This window comes from Leiobunum rupestre, chromosome 5, assembly GCF_980474605.1.
Source record: "Leiobunum rupestre chromosome 5, qqLeiRupe1.1.hap1, whole genome shotgun sequence".
NCBI lineage: Eukaryota > Metazoa > Arthropoda > Arachnida > Opiliones > Sclerosomatidae > Leiobunum > Leiobunum rupestre.
In genome coordinates, this window is record NC_143388.1 from 65271933 (window position 1) to 65293406 (window position 21474).

Here is a 21474-nt window from a genome sequence, read left to right on the forward strand (position 1 = left end):
TGGTTGAACGGTCAAAAATACTTGCAAAGTTCAATGTTTTGACAATATATGCCGATTGTTCGTCTTGAGAACAACGTCCACGAACAGCGTGATACCACATGTTGCTGACTGATATCAAAACCAAAATGATCGAAAAAACCTGTTAAAATAATCAAAGCAAAAAATGATTTAGAACTAAATTTATCAGAAACATTGAACAAAAAGTGCGATTTTTCGTTATTTGTACATGCCGCTTCAGTCTTTTATAGGGACGAGAGACTTCTTTACGCTGCTATTTTCTTATTAATTATGAATAAAAATAATAATAATCAGCTGCCTAATACCCAAGGCTCCACCTTAGGCTCAAGTCCTCCAGCGAATTTTTTTATAATGGTTTTAAACAAGTAACTTAGTTACAAAACTACAAGCTGTTGCTATAATTTCTGTAACAAAATCTGAAATTTTTTATGAATTTTCCTTGTTAGTAATATGATATTGAGAATAAAAATGAAAAGAACGATTTCATATTTTCCAAGGGTGATAAAAACGCGAATAATAAAGTAATAAGTAGTAAGTTTTTAATCACTTTTTGCAATGTAGCCCATAGGAGGTTCCTCTTAACTTAATTATTTGCAATGTCCAAACGATAAGGAAAAGGTCACAGTTTCAAGAATATTGAATTTTTGATTTTTAGCCAACTTCACTCTCGAAACTGCCACGTAAAGCTGACCATAACAAAAGAACTAACAAAAATAGAATAGAGTTGTAAAATCTAGGCCTAGCTCGCAAAATTTAGCATATCTTGCCTTTGACTTTTGGAATGCCAAAGATTCCTACCCCCCCCCCCTCCCCCCGCAGAGTAAAACAGCCGATCGAGGGGCTGATCACTTGGCGTAATCGGTGTACTAAAATGATTAGAGATTTAGTACTACCAAAGGCTGTACTCATTTTTGTATTGAAAACCCTCCGATATCTGTCTGTCGGAGATTAGAGGGTAGAAGCCATCCCTCTTGTTATAAGAATAGAGGGCGGAGGTCAGAAAATGGAGGGGCTGCATTTTATTGAGGAGGATTGAGGGTATAAAACGGAAGGGTTAAAACATATTCGGGAGGGTGGAGGTTAGAAAATGGAGGGCTCACTGTTACAATGGAGGGCGGAGGGTAGAAAACGGAGGGGTTTAATCGTATTCGGGAGGGTGGAGGGTAGAATATGGAGGGCTCAAGGTTACAATGGAGAGTGGAGGGTAGAAAACGCCGGGGTTAAATCGTATTCGGGAGGGTGGAGGGTAGAATATGGAGGGCTATAGTTTAATATGGAGGACGGAGGGTAAAGGCGTAATGGGGAGGATGGACGGGAGAACACGGATGGGCTGGGGTGTGCTTTGTCCTTGTTATGTTCTGATTATGATCTCTAGATGGCACCATCGCCGCTATCTATAAACGCCCGTGTATTTACACCTGTGACCCCTAATGCACGCGAATATCTCATTATTACCTCGCTGTATGAATATGCCGTAACAATGCTCGAAGTAAATGTTAATCACTTTCGTTAATAGCCTTATTAAAACATTAGTTTATATAATACTGTTTGACTCTCATTTAAATCATTTAGTCACTGTTAAACTCAGGCTCAAGAGTAATTAGATTAACGCAAATATAACTAAAACTTGGCGACGGATTATTTTCACGATCCCTCAGCAACGCTTTACACAATGGCGACTCCACCCGCCGTTTCGACGCCCTTTGTTTCCATCGAGCCCTTCGATGCTTAATCGTGCGACTGGCCTACGTACATGGAGCGGGTCGACCTTTATTTTCTCGCAAACGACGTACCAGCGGCCAAGCAAGTACCGACTTTCCTCAGTTTATTAGGCCCAAAGATGTACACTTTGCTTCGTAGTCTTACCGCTCCTGACGCGCCTTCATCGAAACCTTTGGATGACCTTAAGATAATCATCGAGAATCATTTATCGCTTTAGCCTTTGATAGTGGCCGAACGTTTTCGCTTCAACACTTGCCGTCAACAGGACGGGCAATCGGTGCATGCTTTGGTAGCAGAACTCAAACGCTTATCGGTGCGGTGTAATTTTGGGGCAAATCTTGATGATGTTCTACGGGATAGATTTGTCTCTGGCCTGTCGAATGAAGCTATTTTAAAGCGCCTATTGTCTGAGAGTGCTTTAACGTTTGAAACCGCTGTCTTTCTAGCATCGTCAATGGAAACCGTCGCTAAAGATTCTGCCGAGCTCCGCGGTTTTGCATCGGCTACACATGGCGCCGTGCACGCCGTTCGATTTTCTGGACGCTCTTTTCCCTCTCGTTCTATTTCCGGCACCTTTGCTCAAAAGTCGTGCTCGGACAATTTTCGCTAAGGATGGGGTAGTGGAGGCGGAGGAAACGCGCCTTGTTTTCGATGCGGAGGAACAAACCATTTAGAAGGCTCTTGCCGATTTAAACGTGCTCAGTGTAATCAATGTAAACGACATGGCCACATTAAAAGAATGTGCAAACATAATTCTAACCGTACGAACAATTCAAAGCCAGATAAAAACAAAAATAAGAAAAATGTTCATTCTCTTAGCGAAGAAAAGCACACAGGTTCCGAAAATGAAGATGATGCCAGCTTCAGAGGGAACATATTTACTATGAATACGGTAAATTATCATGGTCATGACGTTGATACACCATTTTTTATAGAATTACAAGTCGAAGAGTAGACTCTTTTGACGGAACTAGATACTGGAGCATCCGTGTCTGTAATACCTAAAAACGTAAACGATAAAATTTTCAGCCATATTTCTTTAACTCCAACTGAGAAAAAGCTTGCAACTTATACGAAAGAAATAGTTCAACCATTATGAGTTATTCCGGTTACCGTTCGTTATGGATCTTAAAAGGAGATGGAGTTCCACTGTTTGGTAGAAACTGGTTAAGAAAAATTGTTTTGGATTGGAAAAACTTGCGCCCATTTCAAAGTTCCGAATTGAACTTACACAATATCAATGATCAGCCTGATAGGCTCAAAGAAATATTGGAAAAACACAAGAAAGTTTTTGATCCTTCAGTTGGGAAAATGAAGAATTTCGAAGCGCACCTTAACCTTCGCGATGGCGAACTTCCTCAATTTCATAAATCTCGTAACGTTGCCTACGCTCTTCGCCCTCTGGTTGACAAAGAATTGGAACGTCTTGGAAAAGAAAACGTTATCACTGCCGTAAATTTTAGTGATTGGGCTACACCTGTAGTGCCGATAGTCAAGCCAGATGGTTCCATTCGACTGTGTGGTGATTATAAAGTGACAGTAAATCGATCTTTGCAAGTCGACCAGTATCCTATGCCACGCATAGAAGAAATGCTCGAGAAATTAGCGGAAGGCCAAAGCTACTCTCTAAATTCTATCTCAGTGAAGCTTTTATGCAAATCGCAGTTGATGACGAAACCAGTAAACTGTTAACAATAAATACAGCAAAAGGACTATACAAAGTCAACAGGCTAGCGTATGGAGTGGCCTCTTCACCTGCCATATTCCAGAAAGTACTTGAACAAGTTTTAACTGTATTAAATGGTACCTGTAATTTCCAAGATGATATCCTTTCTGGTAAATCCGACGAAGAACATTTGGAAAATTTGGATAAGGTACTTCAACAATTAGAAGACTATGGTTTGAGAGCACGGCAAGAAAAGTGCCGATTCTTTGTCAAGACTCTGGAGTGTTTAGGACACATTATAGACTCTGAAGAATTACACCCAACAACCAAGAAGATTGATGCCATTAAAAATGCGCCTGTACCGACTGACGTTAGGCAATTACGCTCGTTTCTTGGGTTGGTAAATTATTATGGGAAATTTATTCAAAATATCAGTATGAAGTTGCGACCTTTACGTAAACTGTTGACCAAAACGGAAGAGTGGAATTGGACCGAAGAATGCGATGAAGCCTTTTTGAGCATGAAGAACGAACTAACTTCAAATCACGTGCTGGTAAATTATAATTCTGATCTACCCCTGGTTCTGTCACGTGATGCTTCACCATATGGAATTGGCTTCGTTTTGGCCCATACAATGACCAATGGCGACGAACGGCCGATTGCTTTCGCGTCGAGAACGCTAACGAAAACGGAGCAAAAATATGCACAAGTGGAAAAAGAGGCGCTGTCATTGATTTTCGGGATTAAGAAGTTTCATTCTTATCTCTACGGAAGACATTTCACTCTATATACTGATCAACAGCCAGTAACTCGAATTTTTTGACATCATTCCGGTATTCCGACGTTAGCCGCGTCTCGTCTACAGCGGTGGGCAGTTATTCTATCCGCGCATGATTATACGATTAAATACAAGCCTGCCCCGGGACACGCAAATGCAGACGCTTTGTCTCGCTTACCTCTATCCACCCAGTTACCAGAAACAGAGGATGGTGCAGAGCTCTTCAATGTACATCAGTTAAGCAATATGCCTATGACAAGTTACGATATTGCGCAAGAAACCCGCAATGATCCGCTTTTGTCGCGAGTATTGGATTATACTTGGAATGGATGGCCTGATTTAAGGAAGGAGGACGTCGATCTTAAGTTTTATTTCTCTAAGCGGGAAGATATTAAGGTATCTCAAGGTTGTATATTACGGGGAATGAGAGTAGTGATACCACCTAAGTTTCGACCAAAGGTATTAGAAGAACTTCACCGTAACCATCCCGGTATCGTGAATATAAAAGCCATCGATCGTAGTTTCGTTTATTGGAAGGGAATAGACAATGACCTCGAAAATCAAGTAAAATCATGTACAGAATGTCAAGTACTACGCAAAAGTCCAATGAAAAGTACCTTGCATCCTTGTATATATGCTGATAGAGCACTGCAAAGAGTTCATGTGGATTATGCTGGTCCATTTCACAATCACATGTTTTTTGTAGCTGTTGATGCCTACTCGAAATGGCCAGAGGTTTATAAAACCAAGTCCTCCACCTCTGAACGAACCATTGATTTTATGTCTAACATATTCTCAAGATTTGGCTTCGCTGAGTGTCTTGTCAGTGACAATGGATCTAACTTTACAAGTTCCGAATTTGTTGAGTTTACCATAGGTAACGGAATCAAACACGTATTTTCAGCTCCATTTCATCCTTCAACGAATGGGCAAGCTGAACGTTTTGTACAAACCCTAAAACGAGGTCTAAAACATTCACACCCTTCGACTTCAATTCAACGACATTTGGACGATTTCCTGATGAATTATCGGAACACCCCTCACGCCGCAACAGGAGAAACTCCGGCTAATCTTTTCTTAAAGATAAACCTTTGAAACAGACTTAGTCCAAGTCCGAGCGCAACAAACTAATCAAGTCCTACGAAGAGATCTTCATTCATCTCGTAATCTAAATTTCAATGTTGGAGATACAGTCTACGCTCGAGACTACAGACTAGTAAACCAACCTGGACACCCCCGGAAAGTAGTCGAACGAACTGGACCGTTGTCTTATCGCATTCAGAATGATGAAGGCGCAGTTTGGAAAATACATTTAGACCAAGTTATTGAACGTGTTTTACCTCAAATAGAAACAGCAGTACATAACCCAGTCTCTACCAATTTACCTGTTTCAATACAGAATAGTCCTACTAGACTCTCACGACCACTAATGGTAATAAACCCTGGTTTCAAAAGTTTACCAAAGTCACCCGATCAAATGGTAACTTAATTATGGCGTTGAGAAGACACCTATACGAAGAAATGCATGTACAACTGCCACTCCTTCAACTACTCAACATGAAAGTCCGAGTACCGTTAGACTGTTCAACCCAAGTGCAACATCTGTGGTACGCCGATCCAGTCGGATGATTAAACGCCCTGTCAAGCTTAATCTCTAACTAACGGAGATCTTTAACGCATTGTTGTTTTTTTTAATTACATATGGTTATGTTATATAAACAATATAAACTAAAAGATTTAGTTCTTTTTGGTATTAGTAATTGGAAATTTCTTAGATGTGTAACTTTCAATTTTAACAGGGAGGAATTGTTATGTTCTGATTATGATCTCTAGATGGCACCATCGCCGCTATTTCTAAACGGGCGTGTATTTACACCTGGGACCCCTAATGCGCGCGAATATCTCATTGTTACCTCGCTGTATGAATAAGTTGTAACAATGCTCGAAGTAAATGTTAATCTCTTTCGTTAATAGCCTTATTAAATCATTAGTTTATGTAATACTGATTGACTCTCATTTAATTCATTTGGTCACTGTTAAACTCAGGCTCAAGAGTAATTAGATTAACGCAAATATAACAGTGCTCACCAAGATAGTCCATTTTCACAGAGGTTAACAGGGCATTTTAATAAGGGTGTACAGTTTGGCTGAAGGATAGACGTTGGGAAGTTGCATTTTTGATAATTCATGTGATATTGACCAGCAAAAACCAATCTGAATGGCTCAAAGAATGCCTATAACATGTCGCTTTTACATGCTTTTACTTTAGCGTTATGCTTATTTATATTTCTACATTGGCCCTAAGCGAGCCAAATTCACCGGTTAAGTCGTTCAATTAAGTTTTATACGTTTAAATCTGTTTTCCCTATAGTCAATTGCAGGCTAAGAAAGACAAAATATATAGTACAATCGGCGCAAGGATGCCTCATTCCACCGCGTGAAATTTGAATTTGGCCTTTTTACGGTAAAATTCGAATTTTGCTCTTTTCATCGTCTTTTAGCGTCATCTAGAAACCAAAATTGGAATCTTTATTTTTAAATTTCATAATTGTGTTGGCGAGCAAATTTAAATGGTAAGACAGCCGGGAGTAGTGGCTTACTCCTGTAATCCCTGGCGTCCGGGAGGCAGAGTTTGTGGATGGCCGTGTGAGGACTACCACTAATCCCCCAACGGGTGGTTGTCATACTTCCGCCACGGGTGTTCCAACCCTATCCCCAAGTATCCCCCCGTTGGCGTGGCCGGAACACATATCTCGCACCTGATTAATCAAATGGACGAGCGGACTGTATTGTCCCACCCGTCACAATAAAAAAAAACTGGTAAGACATTCCTATCATTCTTAAATTTAAAATAGTATGTATAATTATTTAATTTTGTAAATTTATTTCTTCGACACGTCTTACCAGTTAAATTGGCAGTTTCTTTTAAAATAGTTACCACGCTTTCTTGGGGCTAACGTTGTCTAAATGAGCTATAAACGTTTAAAATTATGTTTTTCTCTTTACTTGTTAACAATAAACCTTAATCATGCTTTTTATAGTAACATCTTGGGCTATTTAAAATATTTGGAGCTTCCATTATCGAACTTTCTTTAACAAAATAATTCGGCTGTATTCAGTAATTAAACTCATGATAAGATGAAATTAAAAAATAGATTCCAATTTCGGTTCCTAGATGGCGCGAAAAGACGATGAAAATCACGAAATTTGAAATCAGACAAAATATTTTTGTTCCAAATGGTTCCAAAGCTGGGCATTTAATTAAATTTTAATATTTTTTTTTTCTAAATTTCATTAAATTTCAACCATTTTAGTAAATTTAGGCAACATCGTGTGATTTGTGGAATTTCAAAAAAGCAGTGAAATTTCAAACGCAATTTCATAATTTTACTGAGATTTAGCATTATTTACTTGATTTTAGTTAATTACAAAGTTTTAAATTCAAAGGGGGGGGGGGAGGGGCGGAGGGAACCCTTACATTCTGTTGATTTCCCATGTAAAATCCCCTACGAATTTTATGTTGTTGAAAATGTTTTTGGTTGCCATGGTGAAAACCCGCACTCCGGCCCGTAAGACAAACATTTCTTGGTTACCCTTCGTAATGGTAATTCAAAGACTACCGTGTAGCGTATCAGTCACTTACTTTGTCTTGGGCTCTTGGACTATTCGTGTTATACCTTGTAATATGTAAAGTTTACAAACGGCGATATTCTCTGAACGTGTTCGTTAAAAACAGTGCCTTACATACAGCTTAAAGGCCTAGAATAGTAACAACGTTTTCTCGTGCGCGAATTTCAACCCCTCCCATCCTACACATGCCAACCTTTTGACGACAGACAGCTTGACCAGCTTGACTGGCAGCTTGACTAGCTTGAGTGGCTGTATGGTCTCTTGCCAAAAAAAATTGGCATGTGTAGGACGCGCACGAGAAAATGTAGTCTGTTCTCGGCCCTTAAGCCATTATTTATAAAACGCTTACTCCTTAATGTAGTAAACGTAAACCAACCAATTGAACAGTGTGTTTGAAAGAACTACAATGTACACTTTAGGTTTTAGTAGAAATCAATTTAAGATTAACAACGAGTTAATCTTAAATTGATTTCTAACGTAGTGCATATCTACTCTCTCGAGGGCGGAGGGTGGAGGGCAAATCTTCGCTTTGGAGGCCATAGGATGGATCTTCGCTCCGGAGGGCGGAGGGGAATTTGACGGAGTGCATTTCGAGACTCTGGAGGAAAGAGGGATGATTGACGGTGTGTGTGTCTTCGCTCCGGGGGGCGGAGGGGTAAAGGATGGAGGGCAGATCATAGCTACGGAGGGTGGAGGGATGAATGACGGAGTGCGTATCTTCGCTCCGGAGGGCGGAGGGGTGGAGGATGGAGGGCAGATTTAGCTACGGAGGGCGGAGGGGTATATGACGGAGTGTAGCTCTACTCACTGGAGTGCTGAGGGTATTAGACGGAGTGTATATCTACCCTCTGGAGGGCGGAGGGGTAGAGGATGGAGGGCAGATATTAGTTATGGAGGGCCGATGGATGAATGAAGGAGTACGTACGTTCGCTCCGGAGGGCAGAGGGATGGAGGGTGGAGGGAAGCTATTTTGCCCATGTGTGTTTTGTACTCCCGTAATCGGTGTACAGATTTTTAGTAAGTGGCTAGCCCCTCGCAGCCGACAAATTTATCCCTCTTTTCAAAAAGCACCACCCACTTATTGCTTGGACGTAGAAAGGCGAAGATGGATCAATCGGAGGTGGAACTTTAGAGTGGTTTTGGTCAGAAATTTCCGACCATTTAACTTGGCCAAAATTACCACGTGCGAGAAAGGTGAAGACGGAACATTTTAAGCTGGAACGTTAGAACAACTTCAAAAGGTCTAGCTCGAAACGACCTTCAAGTTTTATTATATAGAAGTAAAATGTGAAAATTTTACTGTAAAGGAATATGTGATAATAAACAGTTTCCCTCTGTTATAGTTTTAGAAACTCGCTATACGAAAAATATCGGCCCGCACTTTGTCAAAGCAGTGAATGGCTCAATGCTTGAATGTTTGAAAAAACGTGTTGCCAATTAAATTATATCAACTGTTGAATCGTACGGACAGAATTTGGTGCTTAATTATCGCCAAACTAATTGCAAGGTGGTACATTGGTTTAATGGACTTTGAAACGTGTAATATCAGGAAACTATATAGGTATACACTTGGAATGTCTCTGAAAGATTTTTACGGCCGTAATGAAACTCGTAGAAATGGGCGTGTCTTAAAGCGGGAAAACTCACGAGAAAAACTCTCGCGCCTCGCTACCCTCATTCGACGAAAACTCGTCATTAAACCTAGTCATGGTTATTATATTATTGGCTTACCTGATTATCTCATTTATAACCATACAAATACCAGAAATTAGGTATCACTACACTTCTTTCGCGAAGAACGTTATAATTACTTTAAAATATTAAGTACGATAACAAATTGAGGTTTTTAAATCCATTGTTTTATAAGCCTTTTTACGCGGGAAGATCGCCTATTTGTTACCATGACGACGCATTCTTTTCGCGTCAAACCTCGATCCAATGAATTTGAAATGTCGTGTTACGTCTTACACTTGACGTAGTTAAGCCCCGCCTTTTTTCGACGCGCTTTCGTATCACCGTCCCAATGGAACGTTAGACATTCCAAGTGTATACCTCTATAGTTTCCTGGTAATATCCATATTATAAATAATAATTTAGGAAAGGAATTTAGTTAAGTCTTATAATTAAAACTTAACAGCTGATATATTAACACCTTTTTCAAACGACTCATCATATAGACCACCAGTAGCGGCGCCAGCAATAGGCCGGGGTAGGCCTGGGCCTGGGCCTACTTAAAATTTTGGTAGGGACCTCCAAAAGTCGTCTTAAGGGGCCTCCAAATTTTAATATATGGGCCCCCAAATTATTTAATATAAAATATTTTGTAATTTGTTTGCGAAATAATTTATTTATTTATTAATTTTCCAATTTTCAATGCGAGTGAGTCGCTGTTTTTATTGCTTTCAAAGGTACGAGTAACTTTTCTTTGACAGTAGTTTATTTTTTAGTTTTAATTTTTCGCGAGCGCTACTATATCGAAATTGTATCTTTAATTTTATCTTTACAAATTAATGGTTTTTAAAATTACTTTTCTTACGAGGAGACGACCCGAGGTGGTTCTCACCGATTTGGTTCGAAGTTGGGGGATTGTTAGATCTAGATGTAACATGAAACCCGTTAAAGGGAAAAGTTACGCTGGGCTTCCGTTTTGCCATGGCAACCAAAAATGTTTTTGACAACATAAAATAAGAAAAAGTCTATGTAAAATAACATGCGAAAATGACAAATTCTAAGGGTGCAAAACTTCAATAAATCAAAAAAAAATTATTTCAAAAAAAAATAAAACAAAATAGTAAATTAAACATTTTTGGATTACTTTGGACAAATAGGGGGGAATAAAACCATTTTGGGTGACCTCGAGCTAATTTGAATAAATAGGTCGAAATTTTAGGTATAATACAAAATATTTGTAAAACTTATGCAGTGATAACTGCCATATATTTTCGCCGATAAATCTTAAAATTGCTACATTACATTATCTAAAGATGTATACAGATTTTTAGATTTCGAAAGAAAAACGACGCCATTTTATAAAATGGCGGATACAAATATAAATCATGGTGCAATAAGTTAGGTAATTTGTATCCGATTAACCTAAGATTTTCTACGTTACATTATCTGCCCGAATGAATTCGTACTATAGATTTTTATAGAAATCCGACACCATTTTGGAAAATGGCGGATATCAATAAAACTCATCGTGCGATAAGTTCCGTAAATATTCGTCGATTAATCAGAAATTTTCTACGTTTCATTATCTGCCCGAGTTAATTAGACATATGGGTTTTCCAATAATAATCTGACGCCGTTTTGAAATATGGTGGATATAAATATACCTTATGATGCGATAACTGCCGAAATTATTTGTCGATTTACGTGAAATTTTCTACATTACATTATCTGACCGGAAAAATAAGCCCCTTACACTGTGATAGAAATCTGACGCCATTTTACAAAATGGCAGATAAAAATATCTCATAATGCGATAATAATTTCCCGAGTTACCAATAATTTCCCGAGTTACCAATAATTTCCAGAATTACCATTAGTTTCAAGAATTACCATTAGTTTCAAAAATTACCAATTATTTCCCAAATAACTAATAATTTTCCAAATTACAAATTATTTCCCAAATTATGAATAATTTTCCAAATTACCCAAAATTTCCGGAATTACAACCATTTTCTTCTTTACCAATAATTTCCCGAATTACCAATAATTCTACAATGTCAATTGAACTAATTTAATAATATTTCAATTTACCCAAACTATGCCTAAATGATATATTTAACCATAATTATTTTCTATTAATCCAATGATATAAGAACTTACCCAATATTATTGGATTTTGCCGAAATGTATTAAAATTTACCCATTTTATATGAAGTTTCCTATAATTTTTTTTAACAATAACAATACAGAATTTATCGCACGAAGGGTTACATTGATGTGCGTTATTTTGAAAAACGGACTATTTCTCTCAAAAGAAATAGGACTAATTTACTCGGTCATAAATAGAAAATTTCAGAATAGTTGACGAATAAATACGGAACTTCTCAGACATGCGCCATTTTGCAAAATGGCTTCGGAATTCTTTCAAAATAGAAAGAACTTTTTTATTCGATCATTTAATGAAACAGAAAAATTCCGATTTATCGTCGAATAATTACGGAACTTATATGACATCCGCCATTTTACAAAATGGCCTCGAATTTTATTAAAATTAATAGGATTTATTATCTTTAATAGGTAATGTAAAGTAGAAAATTTCAAGTAATTGTACAAATAATTTCGGCATATATCGCATTATGAGATATTGATATCTGCCATTTTGTAAAATGGCGTCAGATTTCTATCACAGTTTAAGGGGCTTATTTATTCGGTCAGATAATGTAATGTAGAAAATTTCACGTAAATCGACAAATAATTTCAGCAGTTATCGCATCATAAGGTATATTTATATCCACCATATTTCAAAATGGCGTCGGATTATTATTGGAAAACCCATAGGTCTAATTAACTCGGGCAGATAATGAAACGTAGAAAATTTCAGATTAATCGACGAATATTTACGGAACTTATCGCACGATGAGTTTTATTGATATCCGCCATTTTCCAAAATGGTGTCGGATTTCTATAAAAATCTATAGTACAAATTCATTCGGGCAGATAATGTAACGTAAAAACTTAAGTTAATCGGATACAAATTACCTAACTTATTGCACCATGATTTATATTTGTATCCGCGATTTTATAAAACGGCGTCGTTTTTCTACCGAAATCTAAAAATCTGTTTACATCGTTCAGATAATGTAATTTAGAAATTTTAAGATTTATCGGCGAAAATATATGGCAGTTATCACGGCATAAATTTTACAAATATTTTGTATTATATCTAAAATTTCGACTTATTTATTCAAATTAGCTCGAGCTCATCCAAAGTAATCCAAAAATGTTAATTTTACTACTTTTTTTAAATTTTTTTTAAATTATTATTTTTTGATTTATTGAAGAATTTGTCATTTTCGCATGTTATTTTACATAGACTTTTTCTTATTTTATGTTGTCAAAAACATTTTTGGTTGCCATGGCAAAACGGGAGCCCAGCGTAACTTTTCCCTTTAACGGGTTTCATGTTACATCTAGGTCTAACAATCCCCCAACTTCGAACCAAATCGGTGAGAACCACCTCGGGTCGTCTCCTCGTTAGTGTAGCCAGGGTTTGTGGAGAGATGGTTGATAACGCCATTGGAAAATATAGATGGCGCTGTCATCGCTATGTAGCCCCTTTTGAAATGTCGACCACTTCTCTGCAGCACATAGAAGTATAGCGGTGAAGCTCATTCGCTATCTTATTTCCAAAACCACGTATCTCTGCACAAATTTTTTAAAAAGATACGTGGTTTTGGAAATAAAGTAGCGCACTGATGTTTTGTAGCTACAATTGCGAGTTTACAGATTAGATTTTTAAAGTTAAGTTTGAATATTGATTTGAATTTATGGAAAAATGTTTTGTAAGAAAACTTTAAAAAAACACTTATTTAAAATTTCCGATGTCATTTTACCACTATTTTAAGACAACTAAATTAAAAAACGAAAGCACAGCACCGAATAAAAATCATTGTTCATAAAACTATATTTACCGCCCGAAAATTCGTCAAATTTAAAAGAAGCGTGCTACTCTAGAGCCAGGTTCACACTTACCCCTTAAATCGCTTGGTTATAAAAAAATTAGTTTATAAAACCAGCGTGAGAAATCGTTTCGTGTTGGTTCGGGAAGCAACTAGTCCGTGAGCCAGGGGCCTAAAATCGACCATTCAACAATAAATTTTCTTAATAAACAAAAATATTACTTCTGTGTTCAGTAGTGTATCAGGAGTCAGGAACCGTTTGCCGGCACCCTCCAGCGCCCAGCTGTTAAAAATGGCGCCCCATTAAAGATGGCTTCGGAAACATATCTTCAGACAGTCGTATATCAGTCGCCTAATATCGCAGCTCAACGTGCAGTATCGTAAATTACAAATATTAATCTATTCTTCAATTTATGTTCAGTACATATTTATCGTTAATAGATTAGTTTGTCAGTTAAATTTAAAAAATCACATTTTTACTCCGTAATACATCTACGTTTGGCTTCCCCAGAAATAAACAGCGCCACCTAGCTTTTTATTAATGAACAAAATGTATTCTTTATTTAATTATCTTTATTTTAAGGTATTTCACTAGTCGCTAGTGTACTTATTAGTGGTGCTAGGATAATAAATGTCAAAGGGGGATGGCAGAATTTCGCTTTCGGCAGCGACCCAAAAGAGAAGCAATCTGAAACCTTCAGAGAGAGAAAACTCTACGGACGTGTCAATGTTAAACTTTTTTAAGGGAGGTTTGGACAAGTAGAAATCGGACATTTGAGGAGTGTAGTGGTAAAATTTAGACAATTATAGGGGGGTGGGTCGGAGAGGTGAGATAAAAGGAGTTCAAAGGGCGTGGAACGACCACAAACGTTTCGCAGCTCTTTTTCCCAAAACTAATATTATTTTGAAAAATTAATACTTGCGCAGATAGTTTCTAATAGTATGTGTCAAGGTTGGGGTCATTATTTTAGTAAACCCTTTGTTGTTAAATATAAATATTATATTTAATAAAATTTAACTTTAATAATGTTGAAAAAATATAGAAAAGAAAGTGTACCGCGTAGAGAAACAGGCGTACTTTGCAATATCGAATCGCCCTCACAGGAGCTTACCCGCCCTCAAGACGAACGGTCATGGAAATTTCTTTGTGATGTGGCTAAGATTAGGAACTTTGAACCGCTTCTTCGCTTAGCTAATGATGATACAACGCTATTTAGCGAGATATACTACCATCGTAATTGCAGAAACAAGTTTACGTCTAAAAAAACTTTGTGTAAATTCGAAAAACGAAATCAAGACCCATCAACTTCGGCGGAAGTTGACGATTCGAGACGTTCTTCGAGGCAAGGTCCATCACACTCTCGAGTTTATGAGAAGGTTTGCATATTTTGTCATAAAAGGTCTAAGTATATTAAAGGGACAAACACTCGAGAACCGCTAATACAGTCCGTAGACTTAAGAGCAGACCAAACGCTCAGAAAGACGGCAATAGAACAATATGATGAAAGACTAATCGCGATAACCTCACGAGACATAGTGGCTGCAGAAGCTCACTATCATAAGTCGTGTTACAAATACTATACAAGCTGGAAACCAAAAAATCAAGATGTTCAACTGGATTCAGAAGAGGCAGATCGATACAAAAGTATTGAAAACAAAGCTTTCGCGGAACGGTTTCACGATCTACGCCATGAAATATTCGTAAGAAGCCCAATTTATTCTCTGCATGACCTTATCAAAAGGGTTATATTATCTAAGGGTAATAACGGAGTAGTGGATCATGAAGTATCTGACCTGCGCCGAAAAATTGAAATTGAGTTTGGAGAGTCCATAATCGTTAATAGCAGAATTTACGTACGACAAGACTGTCTATCGCTCGACTCGCTCTCAGAGTCGTACGTTCGTTTAATGTTAAAGTACGAAGCGAGAGTGGAAGCGAAGGAATCGCTATCTTTAACTCGTGGAGCAGCTTTAGCACTTCGAGAAAACATTAAAAATACTGCTAGAGCAAAAACACGAGAACCACCAATGGTCTAGAGAGTGAGGAGTAAAAATGTGAACAAGTAAAGAGACCAAGAAGTGGGGGAGCAAACTAAGCTTTATTGGGGAAAAATATACGGTACTTCGGCCGATAGGCCTTCAAGGCGAAAAACTTTAATACGACTAACCGACAATTTGAAAATGTTTAAAAATATCGTTAAAAATACTGTCCAAGAACCAAAATGCCCCCCTCACCTCAAACAACTGTCTTCGAAGTACTTAAATATACCTACAAACCTTTCCAATTTTCTTAATAATTTGATTGGCGGTAAAAAGTTAACGTATTCGGATCGTATCTACAGGGTCTCCTGGTCGATAGCCCTTGACATTATTCACGCTGTTAGTTCCGGCCAGGTAAACACGCCAAAGCATATTCTACTTCCATGGGTCTTGAAAACGTTAACGGGGATTGTTGAGTTGCTAAAAATAATCAATCGTCTTGGCCATTCTTGTTCCTATTCAAGGCTAGAAGAAATAGATACATAATTATGTATCGAAAAGCTAGATAATGTCGAAAGAGAATTAGAACCGCTTTCCTACAAAAATACACCCAAATGTTCCTACAGTATTAGCATTTGATAACATTGATCGTCAGGAAGAAGTTTTGAGCGGAGCCAGTACTTCCCACCGCGTAAATGGAATAATTTTTCAACGTCAATCTCTAACGTGCAATCCTCCGTTGACAATAACCCATGTAAGTAAGAAAGACAAGAAACGTACTATTCCATTCTACGATAAGCCTCTTGAAGCTTACGTAGTTTCTAAAAGATAAGGCCCTCATCCTATAGTCCAGAACGATCATTCTGAGCGCGCAATTGTCGCATCTAATCAAGCTTACTATCGATATTTAATTTGGGTTATCTCGAGAAATTCAAATTCGCCAGATCAAAAGCTAAGCTCTTGGACTGAATTTAATATTTTAGTTTGAAAATCAATGTCAGTGACGGCTGATTCAGTAGGCTACTTGCCCACAATCAACGCCCCAGCAACAGATATGTCGACAGTTAAGGAAATCGTGCGCTACTGTCTTCGAATTAAATCTACTTTGAATCTGAAGAGCATAGCCGTGGTCTGCGACCAAGCGCTATATGCGAAAGTGGCGGAAATAGTTTGGATACACTGTTAAAAAATAAGGTGCATTTTGGTACCGACTAAGGTATTTTATGTTGCATCCCCAGACCAACCTTTAAAGGTATCAAATAATGCCTCTTTAAGGAGGTGCTTTAAGGTACGTCTTGATGAAGGTATTTATTAAAACCTCCTTAATCCTAAAGGTACTGTACCATACTTAAATGGGTATTTGATTATAGCAAGAATGGTTCCCATTGCTACTTATAATTTTGTGTAGGTACTAAATAGAACCTAAATGGGTGTTTGATTATACCAAGAATGGTTCCCATTTGTACTTTTAATTTTATGAAAGTACTTAAAAGTACCTTAATGGGTGTTAGATTATACCAAGAATTCATTGTGGTAACAAAGAATTTTGGATACGAAAATATTTTCAACATGAATTATATTAATTAGCTTTGAAATATAACTAATGATATATTTCAAACAGTATGATATGAAGTAAATAATTTAAAATTATATATTTATTTCAGACCCCCGAATAGGCGAAACTATAAAGTAAATTTGGTCATAACCAACTTGTTAAAATGGGAGAACGAAATCACGTGACAACCATATCACAGCCAACATGCATTCGGTAACTCCTGTTCATAGTTGGCCGTGCGACGGAAAATAAAAAAATATTCCTTTCAGATACTGCAGACAGCAAATTAATTTTAACCTTTCTATTAAGATGGTTTAAATAATAATAATAATACTTAAATTAGATAATTTAGATTTTATTACTCAAAATTTAAACCGCCATTAGCAAAATAAAATGAATAGTGGTTCGTATTTCTTAGGATAGATGGCGCTTCAGTTCTCCACAAAAAGTCACGTGACTACCATCTTTTCAGCCCCCCTAGACTTTATAGTTTCGCCTATTGTTGCATTTAATTTAAAAAAGGCGAAATATTTTCACCTAGAAAACAAAGCGAAATGGTGCTGCCATCTGAAATACAGATGTCAAAAAAAATGATAAGATAGTATCACTGTCGCCATCTCTTAGTAAATATACAAAATTGATAGATAAGAAAAATTATGTGCAACACTGAGTTACGACTAATTATTGTGAAAGAAACTTTTGGTTACCAAAACAATTTATATATTTATAAAATTGAGGGTTTCGTACCACCTCAGGCGATAAATCTCAAAAAGGATTCGTTAAATGCCATAAATGTACAACATCAAGAGTTCAAACCCAAAACGTTTTCCGTAAATACCTTTAATGGTAAGAAATACCTTTCCCGTATCTCTTAATACCTGTGCCGATTAAACAACGCAAGAGTATCTTTCAAGGTACTATTCAATACCACGATATAGTTGTAAATACCTTTCCGGTATCACTTAATACCTGCGCGGATAATAAAACACAGGAGTACCTTTCAAGGTACTATTAAATACCACGATATAGTTGTAAATACCTTTCCGGTATCACTTAATACCTGCGCGGATAATAAAACACAGGAGTACCTTTCAAGGTACTATTAAATACCACGATATAGTTGTAAATACCTTTCCGGTATCACTTAATACCTGCGCGGATAATAAAACACAGGAGTACCTTTCAAGGTACTATTAAATACCACGATATAGTTGTAAATACCTTTCCGGTATCACTTAATACCTGCGCGGATAATAAAACACAGCAGTACCTTTCAAGGTACTATTAAATACCACGATATAGTTGTAAATACCTTTCCGGTATCACTTAATACCTGCGCGGATAATAAAACACAGGAGTACCTTTCAAGGTACTATTAAATACCACGATATAGTTGTAAATACCTTACCGGTAACACTTAATACCTGCGCGGATAATAAAACGAAGGAGTACCTTTCAAGGTACTATTAAATACCATGGGGTCTTTTTAGGTACCTTAACAATACCTTTATTTTTTACAGTGTAAACGAAGAAATGTTTAAAGATGTAACTTTGATGATGGGAAACTTTCATACAATATGCAATTTTATGTCTGTGATTGGCAAAATGTTTGGTGATGCCGGACTACGTGATCTGGCCGTGGAATCTGGAGTTATAGCCGAAGGCTCCATTCCTAAGGTACTGGAAGGTAAACATTACAAAAGGTCGGTACTTTTCATAAGCTTACCTTTGAAGCGTTAATGAGACTAGCTTGGAAAGCTTTCGTTGTTTGGTTTGAAAACGAAGGTCAGCAACCCGATAAAATGCAAGAAGCCACGAATGTATTCCAAGAACTTCAGATAGACCCATCTCCAAATGCCTACGAGTCTATAGTAGTGAACGAGTTCTGCGAATTAATTATTAATAAATTCATTGAATTTATTAGTATCCTGCGAAACGAGAGAGGCACTCTGGCAAAATTCTGGATGACCTACGTAGATATGGTTGCAAGTTTACTAAGACTCCTTCGGGCTGACACAGAAGGTAATTGGTATCTGCATCTATCCGCGATCCCAGAAATCATTCCATGGATATTTGCCATGGATAAACCTAACTATTCTCGATATTTACCTGTCTATTACTGCCAAATGACTCAGCTCAATAAAACGTTTCCGGAATTGTTTGAACATTTTTACGATGGTGGATTTTCAATTCAGCTTAGGCCAAACAACCCCTTTGCCTGAATCGCTATTGACCAGGCTACCGAAGAGTCAGTAAATAAAGATACTCAAACATCTGGTGGAACTCGAGGTTTTAGTCTCAAACCTGGAACAGTTTCCCGTTATTACCTCACTGCCGAATTCAGAGCAGATACGTTGAGACAGTTGAGAGAACAAATCTCTCTACAAGAACCAGGAATATTAGTCGAATAAAAAGGGATGAAGAAGACGTTTCTTCTATCGTCGAGTTACTAGAGAGTAACAGGACCAATCCTTTTGGCGACGTTGCATGCGACATCGTAAGTCTTTCTACTAATGCAGCAGCAACGAGTGAAGTTTCTAAAGACCTTCTTTCCGCTGGGAGAAAAGGTGAAGAAGATTACCAATTATTTTTGGAAAATCGGTTGAAAACCAGAACCGCATTTCACGACCCCATCAAAAAGGTAAATTTAAAAACATTCAGCTCGATGAAAAAGAACATTTTTAAGGGAAAAAATAAAGACATTGTTCTTAAATCTGACCATAGACTTTTCGCAAATATGGTTTTAATAGCTGATAACCAAAAACTTAATATGCAAGAAGTTTTTAGTCATCCGTTAGGCCCTTTGCCCTGAACTCTAGCAAATCCGGATGGCACTCTCAAAAAGACCAACACAGCTGCTCAGGGGAAGTATCTAGAAGACAAGTCGCTCCAGCTGAAGTAATACCTTCAACGAATGCTTAACTAATTGATGCAATGGCCTTTATCCAGAAACTTCAAGGGGAGAACCATACGTTCGAAGAGCTGTCCAACCACATTTTCAAACAAATTCTTCACGTTGCTAAAAACAGCAAACGGATAGACGTAGTATTCGACGTCTATAGAGAGCATTCTATTAAGAACGCGGAGAGAGTAAATAGAGGATCTGGTGAGAGTTTGTCCTTTAGCCAAATTCGACCTAGTCACAAAATTAAAAACTGGAGGTGCCTTTTGTTATGTACCGAAACCCAAAACAATTTAATAAAATTTTAACGGAAAGCTGAAAAGATCAAAATCGAAGAGAATTGCTCGGAGACGTAGTTATGTACGTCACATGCTTAGACAAATGCCTTAAAATAACAAAACACGATATAAAAGAGATCGAGGAACTGGGATGTAGTCACGAGGAAGCTGATACACGCCTTCTTTTACGCGCTCAACACGCTTCCCAAAAATATTCAACTTTAATATGCATTTCCGATGATACCGACGCTCTGGTTTTATTTCTCACTTTCTCCTCTCAGATAAAATCAAATGTTTTTATAAGAAGAGGAACTCGGGCTCGCGTGAGAATGGTGGATATTACAAAGATATTCAACGCTATCGGAAATGAACTTTGCGAAGCTCTACTTGGTTAACATTGCTTTACTGGATGTGATACCGTTAGTTCAATGGCTGGTCAGGGGAAATTGAAAGCGCTCAAAATTATTTCCAAAAATGAGAAGCTAAGGACCGTCGTTACTGGTCTTGGAGACAACTGGAACATTTCTGAAGAAACAATAGCGGGAATAGAAGAGCTAACTTGTCAAGTGTATTGTAGTAACACCAAAATAAAAAAAAGTCAATACACTTCGATATCAAATCTTCAAAGCTAAAAAGGGTAACTTGCAATCGGGACAGCTGCCGCCTTGTCTGGATACGTTACAGCAACACACTTGTCGAGGAAATTATCAAGCTGGTATTTTGACACTAAGCCTTGAAAATTTTCCTGATATTCCTAACCCGACAAATGGCCATGGTTGGATATGTGACGAAGAAGGAAATCTGGAAATAAATTGGATGACAGGTTTACCAGCCCCAGAGAGGGTATTAAGTCTTATGGCTTGCAAATGCTCTAGAATATGTAAGCCAACGGAATGTACATGCATTTTAAACGGACTCAAGTGTACATCAGCGTGTAACTGTTCGAACGTGGTGGATGATGTTGAAGTCGATTTGATAGGTCATGAAGACAGTGACTCATGCAACAGCGATGAGGACTAATTAGATTGTACTTAAAATATTATATACTGTATATTCATAAATTTAAAATATATAATATATTTAAAATTTCGTTACTAAAATGGGTGGATTTTTTTTTCACATTTCAATAGAGCGACATTCTGCCATCCCCCTTTGACATTTATTATCCTAGCACCACTAATAAGTACACTAGCGACTAGTGAAATACCTTAAAATAAAGATAATTAAATAAAGAATACATTTTGTTCATTAATAAAAATCTAGGTGGCGCTGTTTATTTCTGGGGAAGCCAAACGTAGATGTATTACGGAGTAAA

The 21474-nt window shown here is 37.5% G+C and overlaps 2 protein-coding genes across 4 annotated transcripts in view; one reads left to right on the forward strand and one right to left on the reverse strand.

Annotated features, from left to right (window-relative positions):
• The window catches only part of LOC149945612 (ATP-binding cassette sub-family C member 1-like), a 28406-nt gene that overhangs the window by 1052 nt on the left and 5880 nt on the right, over positions 1–21474 (reverse strand). The window contains exon 3 of the mRNA XM_090174607.1: positions 22–139. Within this exon, the coding sequence (XP_090030733.1) occupies positions 22–139 (118 nt within the window). The remainder of the gene's footprint in view (positions 1–21; positions 140–21474) is intronic.
• On the forward strand, positions 18521–21185 carry LOC149945613 (uncharacterized). 3 transcript variants are annotated; one of them, XM_090174609.1, is made up of 2 exons: positions 18521–18682; positions 18904–21185. In XM_090174609.1, the coding sequence occupies exons 1-2, from the start codon at positions 18534–18536 to the stop codon at positions 19199–19201; spliced, it is 447 nt and encodes a 148-aa protein (XP_090030735.1). In that variant the 5' UTR covers positions 18521–18533; the 3' UTR covers positions 19202–21185. The 3 variants fall into 3 exon arrangements, with proteins under 3 accessions (XP_090030735.1, XP_090030737.1, XP_090030736.1); XM_090174611.1 differs by having other exon boundaries at positions 18521–18666; XM_090174610.1 differs by having other exon boundaries at positions 18521–18656.

What these genes read in the sequence shown, in the direction of transcription:
- LOC149945613 (XM_090174609.1), top strand. Translation starts at nt 18,534, where the DNA reads ATGATGGGAAACTTTCATACAATATGCAATTTTATGTCTGTGATTGGC. An exon ending in GAAGGTAAACATTACAAAAG is followed by an intron (nt 18,683 to 18,903) that starts GTCGGTACTTTT and finishes TGAATTTATTAG; the next exon opens with TATCCTGCGAAACGAGAGAG.